General features: G+C 40.7%; 2 protein-coding genes across 4 annotated transcripts in view; one reads left to right on the top strand and one right to left on the bottom strand.

Annotated features, from left to right (window-relative positions):
* Window positions 1–1,565: 1,565 nt before the first annotated feature.
* serpinh1b (serpin peptidase inhibitor, clade H (heat shock protein 47), member 1b) lies at window positions 1,566–5,667 on the bottom strand. 2 transcript variants are annotated; one of them, XM_050071242.1, is made up of 8 exons: window positions 5,518–5,637; window positions 4,851–4,882; window positions 3,914–4,063; window positions 3,593–3,785; window positions 3,168–3,438; window positions 2,949–3,047; window positions 2,608–2,840; window positions 1,566–2,498 (listed from the first exon to the last, which is right to left on the bottom strand). In XM_050071242.1, exons 3-8 carry the CDS (start codon window positions 4,030–4,032, stop codon window positions 2,196–2,198), a joined length of 1,218 nt encoding a protein of 405 aa, XP_049927199.1. In that variant the 5' UTR covers window positions 4,033–4,063; window positions 4,851–4,882; window positions 5,518–5,637; the 3' UTR covers window positions 1,566–2,195. The 2 variants fall into 2 exon arrangements, with proteins under 2 accessions (XP_049927199.1, XP_049927191.1); XM_050071234.1 differs by lacking the exon at window positions 4,851–4,882 and having other exon boundaries at window positions 5,518–5,667.
* An 8,196-nt stretch (window positions 5,668–13,863) lies between these two features.
* Window positions 13,864–18,930, top strand: part of gdpd5b (glycerophosphodiester phosphodiesterase domain containing 5b) — a 52,113-nt gene continuing 47,046 nt past the window's right edge. The window contains exon 1 of one of the 2 annotated variants that reach the window (XM_050059993.1): window positions 13,864–14,270. The gene's annotated coding sequence lies outside the window, so the exon portion shown is untranslated. The remainder of the gene's footprint in view (window positions 14,271–18,930) is intronic. The other variant, XR_007570923.1, reaches the window with a different exon arrangement.

Here is an 18,930-nt window from a genome sequence, read left to right as displayed (position 1 = left end):
AGCTTCATTGATGCTTGGTGTGCAAAACAACAGCAGAGTCAGTCAGAAACATGTATATTGTGTAATTTATATGTTGTTATTTGTCTTGTATATTATTGCTGCAATGTTAAGTATAAGTTGTATGTAAATATGACATCATTAAGTAATTAAATCATTTATTTGTAACACCTTCATTGTCTGGCCCTCCTTACAGTGCGGGGGGGAGTGGGTGGATTTGAAACTGTGGGGAAGTTTGGTTGCCCCTTGTTTATAGGCGACCATAGACAAAATTTTGTCATAGAGTCATCCATTTTACTATCCTGTGATGGAGAGAGACCACTGGAAAAAATCTAACAGGTTAGTGCTGTAGGACATTACAGTATGAGGCTATACTGTTAGCATGACGTTAGCTTTAATCATCTGGAAGGTGAGGGTTTGTTAAAATGGTGGGGGTGGGATACTTTGAGCCAGTGTCTCACTTATGATTATGATTAAAGTATTATTTCACTGTAATTCTACATTGCAATGCTACATTTTGTCACTGAAATGATGTGACATTTGGAATTTTAGACCAAAAACCATCATGCCACGTTTCCATAAACAGAAGACAGGCAGGGCTTTAATTCCTCTTGTGGATTTGGACAGAGCAGTAGGAGAAATACTGAGTGGAAAGTCCATACAAGCCAGATGGCAAGATCGACAAGATGACTTAAAATGATACTTGGATATAAAACAGCTAGGAGAAGATTAGTTGTTGCTCATGTTTCCCCTCAACGGGGGCAAGTTGAGCCAAGTAACCACTGCTTTAGGAAAATTCAAATTTTCCAAATTTTGAAAACTGTTTGTGTTAGATCCAAAGTGATTATTGCCAGGGATGCACCACATTCTCAAATATATGTACATGTTTTAGTTGGAGATATTACCGCCATGCCCATCTCGTCCCCTCTCCCCTAACCAGTGCTTTTCCTCTTTGCAACCAAAGGGTGGCACTACATCTCTTACACTGGAATCCATAAGGCCTTCATTTCTCACAAAGGGACTGCATCACTTTTTAAAAGAGAGATAAGTATACAAGACCAGGTTCTGTGACAGATGTTTGTGACAATATGTGACAATATATGGAAAAAAAGATCTTAAGATAATTCTTAAGCTGAATGAAAGGCACCTTTGAAACTACAGATTTTGATTGTTTAATCAGGCTGCTTCATTTTTTCATTGGCTGTGCTCAAATTGCAGGAGATTCCCGCTCACCATGGGAACCCTGCCCTCCAGTTTTTGCCCCGCAGAGTCTGCTCTGTTTGGGATGTCTCAACAAGCCTGGCTTCATAATATAGGCCACTGAGAGTAAGTGAATGAACCATGAAATTCTCTGGATAGTTATCTAAGGAAGATTAGCAATAACCTCTACATTCCAGACATGGGAGGATTGTTCGACCTCCAGCCGACTGGAAAGATTGTTATCCTTTCCCTTTGAGACGTTAACTCGAGTGAGCTCACATTCTTCTGTTCAGCACTCTAGAGGACTGTTTCAACTGTGTCTGGATGGTGTTCAGACATGCTTTGCAAAAATAGGACACACATAAAGATTCTTTGTTATTTTTTATTGAAAAATGAACACATTATTACATAATCTCACTATTCAACAGCTTCTTTGTGGAAAAAAAAACCCTACAGCAACAAAATGGCACAGTATGGTTGGTGAGCATAAATTAAGCACCAAACGTTCGCCACCTTTCCTCTGCAAGTTCAGCTCATGCAGGGGAAGAGTTCAGTGCATACTGGATGCAAAAAAATTTAAAAACTGAGCATGTGAAGGGATGGAGTGAAGCAAAGCTTTAAGACAATGTTGTGCAAGGATCTTTTTTTTCTTTAAACATTAAAGATGACACAAGAAAACGCACATGGACCATCAAAAGCAAGGTATTAAGAAAACCTGCTTAATATAAGCATGTTGTCTGCCGTCTGTTTGTGGAGATCTCAAATGATGTACGTTTTTGTAACTGAAAACATTATTCAATGCAAGGGGGCTTAAGGCTGAGACCTAACATTTCTATAGAGTGTTCCCTGGGAAGGTTTAGTGTGTCTAAAAAACAGCGAGCTCAGTCCACAGGTCGCGTATTGTAATGTGCTCATGAGGTAACAGTCAGACCAAAAATACACACAGATTCCTGCCATTTTTTCACAAAGAACAAAACTATCCACCACAATTCACAACATTATAGCTCATCACGCATCTTGTCTCCTTTAGGTCTAACAACTCTGCCGATGTAGAGGATGGAGTTGGTCTTGTTGTCCTTAACCAGGAAAATGAAGGGGTGATCTACGTAGAAAAGTTGGGGGTTCCTCAGCTTCTCGGAGCCGTAGATGCTGGTGTCAAATGGATTTCCACCCACATCCAGCTCAAAAGCTGACGCATGGAAGACGTTGGAAAGGTAGAGTTCCTTCTTTCCAGAGATGTTGGATAGGTCCGCCTTGGCTTTGTCCACAGCCTCTGTCAGGCCGAGCTCAGCCAGATGTTTCTAGAAAAGACGAAGAATTGCTCAATTCAAAGGAATGTTGACTCGTTTTTACTTCTATAATGCAACTTTATTGTTATAACAATTGGTCCATCAAATTGCCACCATTTACCTGCAGGTTGTGGCTGACTTCCAGTTCGATTTTGGGGAGGGAAATAGCCACGGCCCTGTTCTCCAGCTTGCTGATCCAGGTGTCCACCTGCTTCCTAGTCAGGAGTTTCTCCAAGCGGTCTAGGGGCTCCAGGTGGTAGGGCATGATAAAGATCATAGAGGCCTGCTTCTGGCCCAGAGGCATGTTCAGCACAAAGATCCGGCTCTCTTTATCCTCGTAGAAGTCATACAGACCTACAAAGTGCAGACAAATTGAATGTCTTGTTTGCATTCTTGTCGGCTGAAAGAATTTTGAAGACATTATAAGATAATATCAGAAGTAGAGGCGATGGAGAAACTCACCTGTGCGATGCATCATTGGAACTGCAATGGTGAATGAGCGGGTAACCAGGAAACCACGTTTGTCCACCATTTTGTCATGGAATTTCTCATCCCAGTGAGCTACAGGAAAAAACACATTCGACACGGTTGACACATCTGCACCATATTTTGGCATCTCCATGTGTCACAACAATCAGAAAAGAAAAAAAAATATGAATAAAAGAAACTATTTTTACTCACGCTTGAAGAACATAGCATTGACAATCATGGCTCCATCTGGGTTCTGCACATCCTTGGTGATCTCAGGCAGCTTGCCATCTGTGGACTTGGCTGCCCACTCGTTGATGGAGTTCACCGCACTCCTCTTGTCTCGGAAGTTTATTTTCGAGTGGTCGTAGTTGTAGTGCTTCTTGCTGCTTTTCACGAACTCATCAGCGAAAGAGACAGAGCTGGGGCCGTAGAGACGGTTGTTGATCTTCCAGGTGGTGTTGCGTTTCTTGGCATCGCTCACCTGGGAAGAAGCAACGTATAAACAGTGACAAATGAGCAATGTGTAGAAAGCACTGAATGTCTAGTTTGAAGCTGGCTCCACTTGTGATACCAGAATAAAATAATAATGAAGGTTGCATAACAAAGACTCATATACAGTATATTGTCGCACTTACTTCAGTGAGCAGCTCGGACAGGCCTGCATGCAGATGCTCATCCTTCAGTTTGTCAGCACTGAGGACGGTTTTGACCTGGGAGGCAGTGGAGGCCTTAGCACCAAGAGCCACCATGCCCAGAGAGGAGGCCACCACCACAGGAGAGATCAGGATGTTCTCTGTATCCTTCTCCTTTGCCATGTTGTGGTAGAGGCTGAATTAACAAAGACAAGAAAGATTTTTTGCTTGTGTTCCTAACAGGAAAAATGCAACAAAGAATGCTTAAGCAAAACCTAGTGCACCATTATAATATACACTAAATTATATATAAAGATGTCTGACCTGAAGGCCAGGTTGGCGCTGTTATCAGCCAGCGTGGTGGCATGGCTGCTCAGCTTCTTGTCCTCTGCACAGGCAACGAGGCCCAGCAGACAAAGAGCTACGACATTTGTCATCCACATCCTGTCTGTCTCCAAAAGCAGCTGCTGCAGCCTGTGCAAAAGGAACAAAAGACAAATACCTGGGTTAACATCTCTTAATCTGAGTTGGTTACTTGAGGTCTACAATAAAACAGTGTATTGAGTTTGAGATGGAAGATACACGTCTCCTCAGAGGGAGTTTGTGGGATGAATGGATACTCAAAGGTGTTCTCATTTATCACAATTATATATCTTTAAATCAAAATGCAACGACACAGACTATGATTGGGATGTGGCACGAGAAGGCTGGCTCAGCCCACGCAGTAGCTTGGGAACGCCTCCACTTCCAGGCAGACACGTTCCTTGCCACGTAAGCAGCAGCTGAGGCCTAGCTGTGCAGCTGGAGCCACTGTCCACACAGAGTGACGTTCTGTGCTGACTCCACACTAAAACATGATCTCTCTCTCCTCTCTACATTTATTGTAATCAATGAAAACTGTTACACGTCTGCACTTTGACATCTTTAACGATTTCTTTTGAGCCAGAAGAAGTCAGGATCAGAAATCACAGCACTTCACTGTATAGACATGCAGTCTTCAGTTCTTTTACATGCTCTCTGCAGCAGCCATTTTTTTTTCTCAGAGGAAGGGCGTTGCCTGCAGGCTATATCTAACTCATCTCATAACTTGTTCAGACAAAAAAAAACAATGCACAAAGCTGTGATTAACCCGCTGCAGCAGCATCTCATAACGTGTTTCTCATCCACCTCCACAATTCTGAGTGCAGAGATATGTCGTCTGCCTCTCTGTATTTGCATATTTGTGATGTAACAGAAATGATTTTGCATCATCATTGGATACCTTGAGATGTTTTGAGGTCTGTCATTTTCATTCTGAAAGACAAGAGGTGTACGTAGTAATAGATGTATGTAATAATCTCTACAGAGCAGGCAGTAAAACAGTATACAGGCTCAGATGCAGACATATTCTGATTTGTCTAATTTCTACATTTTATATCCTACTTTTCAGCCTTTGGGCTAACAACATTTCAGTTAAAGTTATGATGCAAGTTAGTCATCCATTGGCTGTTGTGACCCAAAAGAATACTTTTATCTGGTCAGCTGTGCCACAAATGGGCAGCACTGATTTCTAGAGTACAGATTTTAACCTCTCTTCATCAAATAGAGATGGACTAAAGCCAGATTGGGTGCATACAGTACTTTCCTTCATTGCATTGCACCTAATGCATTTCAGTGGACCTTAAATAAGTGTCATGCAAGAAGCAAAAAGCTTCAGTATCAACATGCTGGGATAAGATGCACGAAAACTTTTTTTCTTTTTACATTTCAGATAAACTTTAATATTCTGTGTGCAGGTCAGACAGCCAGAGAGGAAGAAGAGATTTGAAGAGAAAGGGTTAAAGTCGAACAAAAGCTGCACTGTTACTTTAAACCATAAAAAACAAAGCACCCCATTCTCCCTCTGCATTCCTCTCTGAAAACAAAGGCAGCTATCTTTTAATCCTTACCTGGTGAGGATTTGCAGGGTCTCTCTTCTAAGTTGTGTCCTGTGGATAGTGTAGCTGTAACACACTTCTCCTGCTTTTTATATCCTGTGAGAGAACTTTCTAGAAGTGGGAATGGGATATTAAAATGAGGGCGTATGTGAGTCCTCAGGAAGCTGGGAGCTGGGACGTCCCCCTTGAAACCACAGGCTGGAATGAGAGGGGTCGGCTGAAGTGAATTGCTAAGCTCTGATCTGGGCTCAGCTTTCAAGTTTTCCTTCCTGTGGTTGCAGACAGAATAGCAGAGAACATCTGATTCTGGATCAGTCTTAACTGCTGAGGAGCACAAAGTTCAGGTTCTGCTCTGCTTTCTGACTCAATTTCTAACACTGGTTTCATCACATGAAAAATATGTGTTTAATATGAATTGAATCAACCTTATGCATTAAAAGATGTGGTGTGTAACAGTGTTCATGCAGTTGTTGTAACTTGGACTGTATGAGCCTCTGTGGGCCACAGCTCTTCTGCAATCTCAGCAGACAAGACAACTCACTGAAAAGCACAGAGGAGAAGCAGTGATTTTACTCCTGTTAACCTTGTTACACAGATTCCTAATTTCACATGGACATGTCCAGAACTTTAAAAGCTTCATTCAGTAGTGTTCATGCTTTACAGAAGATCTGCAGCCCTGCCCCCACCCCCACAGTGCCACGTCTGTCCAACTCAGCTGCTGATTGCAGGGTGGTGGAAGGAAGGGGGTTAAGGAGGATAACTGTCGTAAAAACTGCCAACAAACAAGACAAAAAGAAGTTATAAATGCTTGTCTAAACCTGCTCAGACTTCACACATCAGCTTGATATCACTGTCAGCTCTATGATCTCAACGTTGAACAATGTATTTGATTTGATTTGAAAAAAACAAATACATTAAAGGTCATTAAAGGAAAAGACATTGAAGTAACGCATAAAACTACACAGCTTTTTAATCGTTATTTGATTTTTGTAGTGTTTTTTTTTTACAATACTTTCACAATATTGTCAGTTTTATTTGTTCTGATGTTATGCACCAATACTCCAAAGCAAATCCCTTGTATGTGAAAACCTACTTTTCGATAAACCAGATTCTGACTCTTTTCTTTAATAATCTGTGCAATGATGTTACAGAAATGAATTAAACATTTGCCCTAATTAAACCAACTGTAGACATACAAAGCAAGACATTTGATAGATGATCACTTTTTACTGTGTATGACACAAACTATTTTCCAACCAGAGGAATTCCATCAGTCTGTTAATCCCCCAGGCTCCTCCTTTATTTGCAGCTTCCTGCCCTGACCTGCCAACTGATGAGCAGCTTGTATTCTTTTGATTACTTGTTTCATCCAGAAAGTTTCATGAAATTTTGATGGAGAAAAAATAGCCCCCAAATCCTAACGCCACAACTCTTTCATTTAATTTTAAATATTACATTATTTACACATTGTAGACAGTGTGACCCAGCTACATGTAACAATCTCACCTTTGAAACCTTTGACCCAGGAGCAGGATTGCAGTCCCTTCCCTCCCCTCAGGGGGTGTTTGTCATTCTGAAGAAGCCCCTCACACAACAGTTTACACTGAAATTCCTCAGCATGTGCAGAGTGAGGGTAACACAAGGGTCAAGCAAGCCTGGTCAAATCTCCTAATACACAAAATCTCCATTAAAATAACAACCTTTCATTGCTTTCCTGAGGTGGCAAAGGCGTGGGAGGTCAGCAGATTTAAAAAGTGTGAAGAAAAGGAGGCTCAATGTTTAAAAATAAGATCACATTTGTAAGAGGGGCACTGTTATTTTTTTTCATCAGTACATAATCTAAAGCATAATCTTAGGTCACACAAAAGGCTTCAGTTTAAAAGTGCTTTTTAATGCTTGAGAGGCTGGCAAAACAAGTCTGTTTTACTACGGTCCCTGGTTCTGCAGGCCAAGCTCAAACTCAAGCGCCTTATCTCTTTAATGACCTATGTCTGTTGAATTTTAAGGTACAATTTGGTGCCATTTCTGCATCCATTTATAGTGTAAATGTCTTTAATTTTGTCAAAATAAAAGCCCTCTGCCACTTAAATGATTTTACTGGGGAAGAAAACTGCACATTATATTAATTGTGTCCCCCCTAAAATCTCCACCTGTGCATGTTTGTGACACTAAAGTATCATGAGTGATTAACAGAAAATGCAAAATGGTGTTATTTAAGGATGTGTTGGAAGAGGTCATCCAACATGTTACCTCACAGTGCCTCCTGTATAATGTTTGAATATATACTGTGTATGTGTGTGTTCATGTGCCAGTGTGAGCATACAGAAGCTTCTAGCACTTTCCTGAGCCACAACCACCACCACATGCAAACATCTGAAATCCTGTGAAACTTTTACGTTCAGCCTATGGAGAGGGAAGGTTCTACAGAACAAGTTTAAGGCACGTCACTAAGTGATGCAATATTTCACCACCAACCAAGAGCAGGAATAACAGACTTGGAGGGTGGAGCGACAGATTGCTTTTTTAGAACAGGAGGAGGTTCAACATCTGGAGATCATTACACTAACCTCAGCACCAGTCTCGCTCAGCTGCATCTATCAATAGAGTTTCTTCTTGCTGGATTTCAGTTCATAAGTCTTTTTCATCTACATTTGGATTTCAGTGATTAATCGTGTTTATGGTTGACAGAATATCAACACTTTCACAAACAATATCATCAGCATTTTATAAGTATTGACCAGGCAATATGACTGTAGGTAGGCCTCATCATACAGGCTGTAAGTCTTTCCTCTTTATTAGGTTATAAGGCACATAATTGTAAGGAATAAAAAGCAACCAAATCAGACTCAAACAGCTCCTCATGCAGTTGCATTGCAGCTAGGTTGAGGTACCCACTGTGGAAGACCAGAGAGCTATATGGGGGTGGCAAACAAACAGAAGAGTTCAGTCACTCTCCCATCATACCATCTGTGTTAGTCCTTCAAACAAAAACACTAACAGGATTTTGGCAGCCTCTTGCAACTGTTTAGGGGGGTTCTAAACAACAACTCTCTTTCTGCTTATCTCCTCCAGGCAGATCAGTGTTTGGTTTCCTCTTTAATAGATTTTCCAGATGGGCTGCAAAATTGTTGTTTACTGATTCCAATGCTAGAGTCTCCCCAGGTGTGGCAGACACAGTCTGAAGTAATAACTTCGACTTAAAAAAGTTTTCATTGTCATTAAAAGTTTTCAAAGGACAAACGTTCTCTAACAGTCTTATAAATTATGCATACTATTGCTATGTCTATCTATCTGTCTGCCATTCAGTCACAAACGGCTACGACCTCGACACACTGAGGAAATGCTGAACACAAAGACTCCACTGAAGGAAGTAGAGCAGCTGCCAAGTAGACCATGACGCAAGACCCGAGAAAAGTTTCAGCTCTGCTGTATGATGCAACTTTCTGAAGTCTATGAGTGCAGCGAGCTGTTTCATCATGTACAGTTTATAATCTACATGCACTGTCATTCTAAACCAGACTCACATTAGCTGTGATGAGGTGGCGATAAACTGAGGAGACAAGCTGTGTAGTAACTGCATTAAACAACTGCAGCTTCACACGGAGTAAAGCAATTCAATTACTTCTCCCTGACAGACAATATTGTACACTAATTTTTCTGTAGATTTATGACAGAAAGTTTTATCATCACACCACTGACTTTATCCTATCACTAATTACATTTATTACAACATTCAAAAAAGGCCAACATATCGAATCAATTACTTTTTTGGGCTGATGAATAATATTCCATCAAAATTATGAGGCTTTGAAGAAAGATGAAAAGTGGTTGAGATAAAAGACGATGTTCCCCTTGATCTTTGGTTATATGACAGCTGAAGTATTGACACTGATAGCATAGAAGTGTTTTCTTGTTCTTTATCATTCACAATACATATGGGTAACTATGTGTACATGTTTGGGCACACACACACATTCATTTTTTTGTTTTGTTTTTTGGGGAGTTTTTCCTTATCCACTGTGAGGCAAATTGTTATTTGTGATAATGGGCTTTATCAATAAAATTGATTAACTGATGGGTGCAAGCATGTGGGTATCATGTGTGTTAATATCTATGTGTACCCGTGGTAAACCTAGTTGTATATTATGTATCCTCTAACTTAAATTTAAATGTATTGGTTTATATAAGTACATCCTGTGAAATAATGAATGAGTAATCTGCTTTTTTTGTGTGTGCTGTTTTTCATTTCTTACATTTTTTATCCTTATATTATTGCTGCTTATTTCCTTTTTTTACTACCACTTTTGTTTGTTTATGTTTTATGTTTGTATCTTTGTATTTTTTCCCCTTCACAAAATCTATTTCAGTCTCTACATATGTTAAATAATTCTCAAAAATGCAAATTAAAAAAAAATGAGGCTGGCCATATTGACCACATCCGTTCATCAACAAAAGAATGATAGTTGGATAATTCAGGGAAAATTTGCTGGACATTTTGTGCAAGAGTTGCAGTCTATTTTGGACCTAACTTCATAATGACAGGGCACCACTCAGGTTAATCCGTAATGGTTTTAAAAATGACCAAACATGCCCCCTGGTGGGAAAAGTTTGAAGACTTCCTACAAAGCAATCAAAGTTTTCTTTGTAGTAATTAAAGTCTTAATTAAGGTCACATTCATCTTTGTAATCTTTTTTTTATTTGAGAAATGTTTTCCAATTTAATTCGCTTGAGAAAAATGCAAAAAGTAGAACTTTTGCGAAGACACTAAAGACATACCCCAACCCTTATGATCTTAAGATATAAAGCCTGTATGTCAACTAAATTAGAATAACCAGTGGAAATAATTTTTAATTGTTTAATTGACACTATAGATACATTATTTGCTGCTGCACTGCATTGTGTACAAATAACCACTAGATGGGGTGCAAAGCAACCAAATAAACTACACCCACTTTGCCAGAGAAAGTATTTGTTGATGTCAATAAGAGGAGTTTAAGTCACTTTCTGTTTAGGGCCCACTGACAAATCTTTCTGTTTTTATATTTCCAGTGTGGCAAAATTAAACACAATTAAAATGCTCAATCAGGTTCAGTGAATGTGGGACGGCTCTTGACATCAGCAGTTGATTCTGGCTTCTACCTGGGGGTCAGCTGTCATATATATTGAGTAAACTGTAAGTGTTTCATACCAACTCCCTATAGAGATCTATAGAGTATCATATTAAGTCAGTGCTATTTCAGTCCCTCCAAACTTGATGCAGTCTAGTCTCCAAATAAATCTTACCTTACTGTGAAATTCCAGCAGGCCATAAAAGTCATAACAAGCTGTTGAACTGGCATTTAGACAATACAGCCTGCAAGAGTCTGTGTTCTCATTATTTCGTCTGTCTTCCCCCTCTCCCAGCACCAGTCACGTTCTGTGCCCTTTCAGACAGCAGCCAGTCACAAACTCTTCACGTTGCTGTAACACCACCTGCAGAGGAGACCCCTACCAGCTGTCCTACCCTTCCTGCCTGTGGATTCTGGTTGCCATTTTAAAATGGGTGGAGATCATAACAAAGCGCAGCAGCTGGAGCTGCAGACTAATGCCTACCTGTGGAGAGAGGAGCAGGGAGGCCTGGGTCTGCCACATCAAATAGATATATGCCACAGGAAATCATCCTGAGAACATTTCCCTTTGTCCCCCACCTGTAGAGATGCTCATGGAGAGACAATATGTGTGTTTCTATGAGTGGCTGCATGAGTGTGAGGGTGGTGATATAATCTCAATTAATGGAATTATGCGGTTTGAAGTAGCAGTAAATAGTAAGAGCATTAAGTGGTTGTTAAGTTGCTGTTTGATCTGAATATAGTCTTATGCAACACATCTTGCACACAAACACACACAAACCCCTCATGTCCATCAATATGATGCTAATTTATCTCTCAACATTACTGCACTGACTGTTTCCTTGGTGATACATCTGATCCGTTACTCCTTTTAACCACAAATCCTCCTCCACTTGACACAGAAGTGCTCATAGTTCAGGTTAACCATTTAAATGCAATCTGAAAGTGGTTGAAAACGTCAAACATTGTATCTGTATCTGCTGATGAGTCATTTCACATGCTTGAGACCTGCTGACTACCTGTCATTGTCGAGGACGATCAACACAGTCTGAATAAGTTTCACTGTGTCCTCTGGAACGATGAATACTGGAGTTTATCTGTGTAGTTTTAGTTTAGTTTTTACTTACACGGTTATCCCACAGAATACATAATAACCTGATGACACAAGAAAAACAGGAACATATGAAATTAACACATCATCTTATACTGTATTTAATGAATTCATTGTATTAGGGGTTTGTTTACCTTATGAATGATGATCTCTGATGTCATGGTCCCCACGAGAACAGTACATCTAATCAGACCAGAGTCATTGTAATTAAACATCTTTTTTTATGTTGCCAGCTGTCACTTTTGGAGAGCACAGCACCGTCTGGATTTCCAACTTAACAAGGGGTGAAATTTCATCTATGCAGGCAGTACAATGTGTTTCTTGATGTTTTGATAACCAGCGATGGCAGTGTCAGCAGCCAGTCGGGCCACTCGGGCAACTGGACGCTGTCAGACTTATTTCTTCCTGTGTGCCAAGTTTAGGCAGATGCTGGGCCGGGACATTTTTTAATAACAGCCCAGTGATGGCAGCCAGGTTCGGGCCAGTTTATTTGGTCCGATTCTGGGGCGTCATTCATCCCGAGTCTCTGCCAGGTTGTGCAACTGGACATGGCCTGACTTCTTTCTTCCAGCATGCCGAGTTTGGGCCGATGTTAGGCCAGGTCATTTTTGAGGATGGCCCAGTGATGGCAGTGTCAGCAGCCGGTCGGGCTGTCAGGCAACCGGACGTGGCCAAGTTGGGCTTCCGGCCCTCCAAGCTTGGGCTGGTGCTGGACCGGGTCATTTTTTAGTAACGGCCCAGTGATGGCAGTGTTGGCAGCCGTATTCTGGCTAGTTTATTTGGTTGAATTCTGGGGCGTCATTCATCCCGAGTCTTAGCTGGGTCATGCAACTGGATGGGACCTGAGTTATTTCTTCTAGTGGGATAGGTTTGGGCGGATGCTGGGCCAGGACATTTTTTAATAATGGTCCAGTGATGGCAGTGTCGGCAGCTGGAGTTGGGCCAGTTTATGTAGCCTGATTCTAGGGAGTCAGCCAAGCTGGGGCAACAAGACGCGGCCTAACTTTTTACTCCAGCTTTTGGGTCGATGCTGGGCCAGGTCATTTTGGCTACCTGGGTATGTTAAATTGGGGTTAAATGTAGTTTCTAATGTCAATATTGATTCTATTAACAAAAATCTTTTTTGAGGCAAACCCAGTCTTGATTCATTTCCTGAAAATCATTCCCACATGCAAGAGGTCAACATTTAAAATGTGTCATAGTGTAACATGGTGGTTAATTGTGAGACCCTACTGACATTACACGTCTCTGATTATGACTGTGCTCTTGTGACAAAAAATCAATAAATGGCTTTCGTTTAATGAGTCATCTAGTATGTGTCAATAAGATCGAAGGTCAGTGAAATCTGAACCTGCAAAACACTTGAGTGTGGAGGTGGTTTGATTGTTTACTGTGTTTATTTGCCTGGTGGATAACATTATTCAATTTATCAAATGCAGTGGTCTCCAGTGATACTCGAAAGTGACCTAATTACTTGTTAAAGTAGACAACAGTCACACAAAAAGGGGATAGTGAAACATGCAGTGCAAATGAGTAATCTGACTAAAAGGGAAAGCACGTTTTTATATGCAGAGAGAATGAAAAGATAAAAAATGAAGTGGTGGGAGCAGTTGGATGTGTGCAAAATAAAATAAAATAAAAACCAAATAAATAAATAAAAACACAAGGTTGTTTATCCTTTTAAGTGTCAACAAGCAAAAATGCATTTCCATAAGTTTCCCTCATTACAAGCAAAGTGTATTAAGTTATTTTTTAGATAATAAACAAATAAATAAAATGCCTTTCAGCTTAAATGTGTTTGCACGTTGTTGCGTTCAAGGCACATCAGGATTTTTGCCTGCTCACGGTCTGTCCACTAAGGATGGTAGTTTAGCAGCGATTTCTCTCACTTAGGGTGTTCACACTGACAAGGAATTATGACAGTGACATTTAAAATCTTATCATCGTCATTTGAATTATCTAAGTTTCGATAATACAACGAGGTGTGTGGTTTTAAAGTGTAACAACAGGACAGAAAACCGGGCCGGCGGTTACTTTGGCTGCGACGTGAACGCGCAGAGCAGGAGTAAAGTCAGCTCGGTGTGTGACGCTCTCTGTCTGTACAGGAGGGCTGGGGTGGGAATAAAAAGACCGACACACACTCCTCCCACTATTCAGTACATTGAATTACTCAGCCGGTTCATGTACCGCTGCTCCCACAGAGACGAGGACACACGCGTTATCTTCAGAGGACCAAAAACCACAGAGGACGGAGTAACTGAGAATATGAACCGGGACCTTTTTCAACTAGACCGAAGCCACTGACCCGGTGTGGAGCAGTTACTCACCCGGCTCTTCTCTCCTTTGTTTTCGGTGTAAACTTCAGCGCAGTCAGCATTTAACGTTACCGACCACCCACCTCTCTCACGCTACCTTTGACACGGGCTGTCCCCGTCTGACTGTCGGGGGGAGAGACACTTTTGAGGGGAGGAATAAAAACGAAAGCGACAACTTCACCGTGAGCGAACTGTGAAATCAAAGAAAAGTGGTGGCAGCCCGCAGACAGGTGAGTGTGTATCGTTAACAGCACGGTTTGTGTGAGGTGTTAATCACATTTACCTGTGATGTGAGCCAGGTGAGTTTTATAGCAGCATTTGTGTCCGGTAACATTATGTGAGAACACTTTTCAAGTTACATACCTCATAACCATGTGTTAAGAAATGTTGTTAATGAGTTTTTACCATGGTAACACTCAGGGGCGTAGCACCAAATTCTTGGCCCCTATGTATAAGCAGTCCATGTGGGCCCCCCGCCCATCCTCTCCTGGGGAGCTTTCAGATTTAAGGCTGTCTCCTTTGTATGGAGATAGATTTGTTTCATAATTATGTGTGTGAACAGATCGAAAATCTGTGTGTATGTGTAATCTTTATATAAAACACCTTCCACAAATACAAAAAAGATTTGTAAATTCACAATAATATTTTGCAAGTATAAAACGGATCTGCAAATAAAGAAAACACATTCCACAAATAAAAAAAAATATCTGTGAATACATTAAATTAATTTGCAAATTAATGAAAAGCATTTGTGAATATCTTCCTAACATTTACAACTTTCGAACAGGCATTTGTGAACTCCGTTTTTATTTGTGAATCGAAAAAACATTTGTTGATCTCAGTTACGCGTGTGGATTTGCTTTTTACACACAGAGTTTTGAAACAAACTTTCCGCCGGTCCAGACAAAAATGCATTCGTATCACTCGGCCATTTTTGGATAGCATGTGATCACCCAGCTGATGACGTCATCTCCGCATGTCAAAGTAAGAGCACGCAGTGAACCACACCGTGTATAGTTAGGTTACATCGTTTCAGTGAGGTTACGTCAACTGTTGTAAGATATGACAAGTGGCAACACCCTGGTTGAGGTCTTTGATAGAACAGCTGTTGGTGCTGGAAGCTGTTTTTGTTTAGAAATGTCGTATTGTAGTTTTATTGTACATTGTTAATATGTAGGTTGCGCTAAGCTAACATTAGCTACTGAAACGGCATCTGTTGCCACGGCAACAGTAAACATTCATGTTGCGGGCTGGGTGGACGAAAGCAGGGTGCTGGAAGATATTCACAAATGCTTTTCATTTATTTGCAAATTAATTTAATGTATTCACAGGTTTTTTTTTATTTGTGGAACGTGTTTTCTGTATTTGCAGATCGGTTTTATACTTGCAAAATATTTTTGTAAGTTTACAAATCTTTTTTTGTATTTGTGGAAGGTGTTTTATGTTTACAGATTACACATTTACACACAGTTTGTCAATCTGTTCACACACATAATTATGAAACAAATCTATCTCCATAACTTTGGTCCAAATCAGGGATTAATTTTGTTATAAAGTTGCATAATTGCCTAGAGTTGGTTCGTGTTTTCACAGCAGCATTTACAAGCGGACCAGATCAAATGCCTTGCATGTGAAAGCTGCTCTTGATTGGTCAGAATTTCCATGTGGGAAAAATCCAGGAAGTTAACAAAACGAAGAAGAGTACACTTGCAAGATAAATGCGACACTTTCTAATGTCACAATGGAGGGACAACTACGCAGGTTGATTTTAGCGCTGCTCATCGTGGACTATATTGCTGTCATTGTTCATTTTAGTCAAACCATACAGTTTGAAAACGAGGCGCGGCTCCAACTAGAAAACAATGTTTTGATGCATTGGATGTGCTGAATGTGCATATTAAGGCAGTACAAGAGGAGGTGCACATGTGCTGTTTAACCCAAATAATGGGTAATGCGACTGCAGTTGGTTCGGATTGTGGTCTGAACACGTTCTCACCACAAACGAACCGCACGAGAAGGTCTTCAAGAAGGTCTCGGGCCGGTAGTGCGACTGCTGTGTCCACACTTGCCCAAACAAACTTGAATTCGATTGAACAGAGCCAAACACGGCAGGTGTGAAAGCACCCTTAGACCATGTCTCTCATGCACCTTTTTATTTTTCATTTCTTAAGTCAGTTTTATTTTATTTTCTGGGACCCCGACATCTCTTTCTTGGGGAAAGATATGAGAAGCTTAAGCAGTCACTCTCTCCGCTCCACCTAGTGCAGGGTTGGACTAAACCATTTTGCGCCTCTTAAGGGGTGAGAGAAGGGATGGCAATCTTCAGGCACCTCACGTTTCGATTCTATTAGGATTTAGAGGGCTATGATTTGATTGTAAAACGATAATCTCTGTGCACCAAAAATTTTGATGTCTATGTGACTTGCTACTTTTAAAACGACAAGATGCTGAGCGGGCCGGACAAAGGGGTTTTGAGGTGAAACAGACTGAGCTCAGAGTTATTTTCTTCACAATAGAGTTGGTTTAAGTTTTTTTAATACTGCAGTGTGTGTTGGTCAGCCGGTCTCATTTGTTTATGTAACTTCTGATCGCTGCTCCACTCTGTTAACACTACTCTCAGGGTGATGGCGTAGAAAGTATTAACAATGTACTTCATGTTTGCCTCATGAATGTAATTATTTAGACATTAAATTGTTTAGACATTAGATTAAAACAAGCCTTTTGTGAAAACGACTGATGACTTATTCTGGTGTGCTCTCACTTTTGTTCTGTCAACATCACATTAGTAATAAACATTTAGATATTTGATTATTGACATTTGTGAATTGATGCCAAGTCTTCCACATCTGCATTGCGATGCATCTAAGAATTGTTTTTTTTCCCCTACCCCCAGGTAAGAGGGGCCTCAGAGATTCCACATTTTAATATAAAGTTCAGTTTTTCAACCAACGTATTCAGATAATCATAGTTTAGTAATGACACAAATTGTTTAGAATTTAAAGGAAAATGCAAACAAAACCAAACTTTACACTTCAGGCTTTTTGAGGCCCCCCGCTATTGGGTAATCAGTCCTACTTTTACCCCCACTTTGACGCCCCCTAGCAAACATTATTGTAACATGCCTACAGTCAAATACAAGCTAATATCACTCACAAGTTATAAGGATTTACATTTTGTTCCTGTTTTCATGTTTTGTAGAGGCTGGGTCCTTTGGCATCTTCACCTACAGGGCTATTTAGTGTATTAGCTATAATCATGTGTTTTTACCATCACAGGCTTTCTCAGTACACCAATGCTCGCTGGTGGTTTCATGTGCACCCAAAGACATGGGACACACCCATGACGCTGTATCCCATAAAAGCAAGGCTTTCCCTTTTTATAGTGAAACTATGGATTGATTTACACACCTGAGATGTCCATCCTCAGCTTATCTCTATCACAAAATAGTGAATGCATACTGTGGCATGATGCCAGTGAAGCTACAGTGCCTGAACTCCTTCAACTATATGCACAGTGTGCATTTGTGTTTACTCATGCACAGCACTCTTCCCATTTACTTGCATAATTCATGACGCCATTCATTTTTCTTTTGGAGTTGAAAGATTGTCATTTGGGTGGTCCTGGTATGTTGGTCATCCAAGACCTATCTCATAGTGTCTTATCAGATCTGTCTTACGTAGCACTTCATCAGAGGGAGTTTAATCCAGTAATCTTGTAGACATGTAGGAGTTTCGTCATCTTAAAGGGGAACTAATGTTTTTTTTCAACCTGGGCCCTATTTTCCGATCTAATTTTGTCTAAATGAGTGATAGGATGTGCAATATGTGACATTTCTCCAGTATGAAGCTCGGGCTGACCTGCCTGCAGCCCGTGAGCGCGCGTTATATTAAATAATAGGGCACTCAGACAGTGTCAAACAACGTCAAAATACGTCCACTAAAAGTGCATTTTTTTTTACACAGATAGGCTCAGCTTGTTAGTATAATTAACCGACAACATAACGGAAAGGAGAAATGAACGTCTGTGTTTACCTTTAGCTGGATTCGGACATGTTCCTCTGCCTGTTGCTGCTCCCTCTCTCTCCTCGTCCACTCTTCAATTTCAATGAGCTCTGCGTCCGTGTACGTCCATGTACGGGCGGTGATCAAATTCAAATGGCTCATCCAGACCCAGATGGTCAAAATTGGGTAAAAATTCGGACATGTTTGTTGTGGCAAGTCAAAACAGTCACTCAGAGAGTAAAAGTCTGGCTCTGAAATCTCACCTCTCGCGACATTTGAGTTGTTGCAGGAAGTTACTGCTGGAGTGACCTTACAAACGCGAGGAGTTACTCTGTGCTGGAGTGACCTTACAAACGCGAGGAGTTACTCTGTTTGGAGTAGTCATGGCTGATTTTTTTTTATTTTTTTTTACCCGATTTTGACCAACTGGATCTGAATGAGCCATTTGAATTTTTTTTTTACCCGATTTTGACCAACTGGATCTGAATGAGCCATTTGAATTTGATGACCGCCCGCCGTATTTATTTGAACACGGAGTACACGGATGCAGAGCTCATTGAAATTGAAGAGCGGACGAGGAGAGAGAGGGAGCAGTGTTACTTCGGTAGCACATATACTAAAATTGCAACAGGCAGAGGAACATGTCGGATTCCAGCTAAAGGTAAATAGACGTTCATTTCTCCTTATTCCAGCTAAAGGTAAATAGACGTTCATTTCTCCTTTCCGTTATGTTTTCGGTTAATTATACTAACAATCTGAGCCTATCTGTGTGGAAAAAATGCACTTTTCGTGGATGTATTTTGACGTTGTTTGATGCTGTCTGAGTGCCCTATTATTTAATATAGCGCATGCTCACGGGCTGCAGGCAGGTCAGCCCAACTTCATACTG

Source organism: Epinephelus moara, chromosome 2 (genome assembly GCF_006386435.1).
Source record: "Epinephelus moara isolate mb chromosome 2, YSFRI_EMoa_1.0, whole genome shotgun sequence".
Lineage (NCBI taxonomy): Eukaryota > Metazoa > Chordata > Actinopteri > Perciformes > Serranidae > Epinephelus > Epinephelus moara.
The sequence above is the reverse complement of the archived record's forward strand: the minus strand, read 5'-3'. Positions and strand labels throughout refer to the sequence as shown.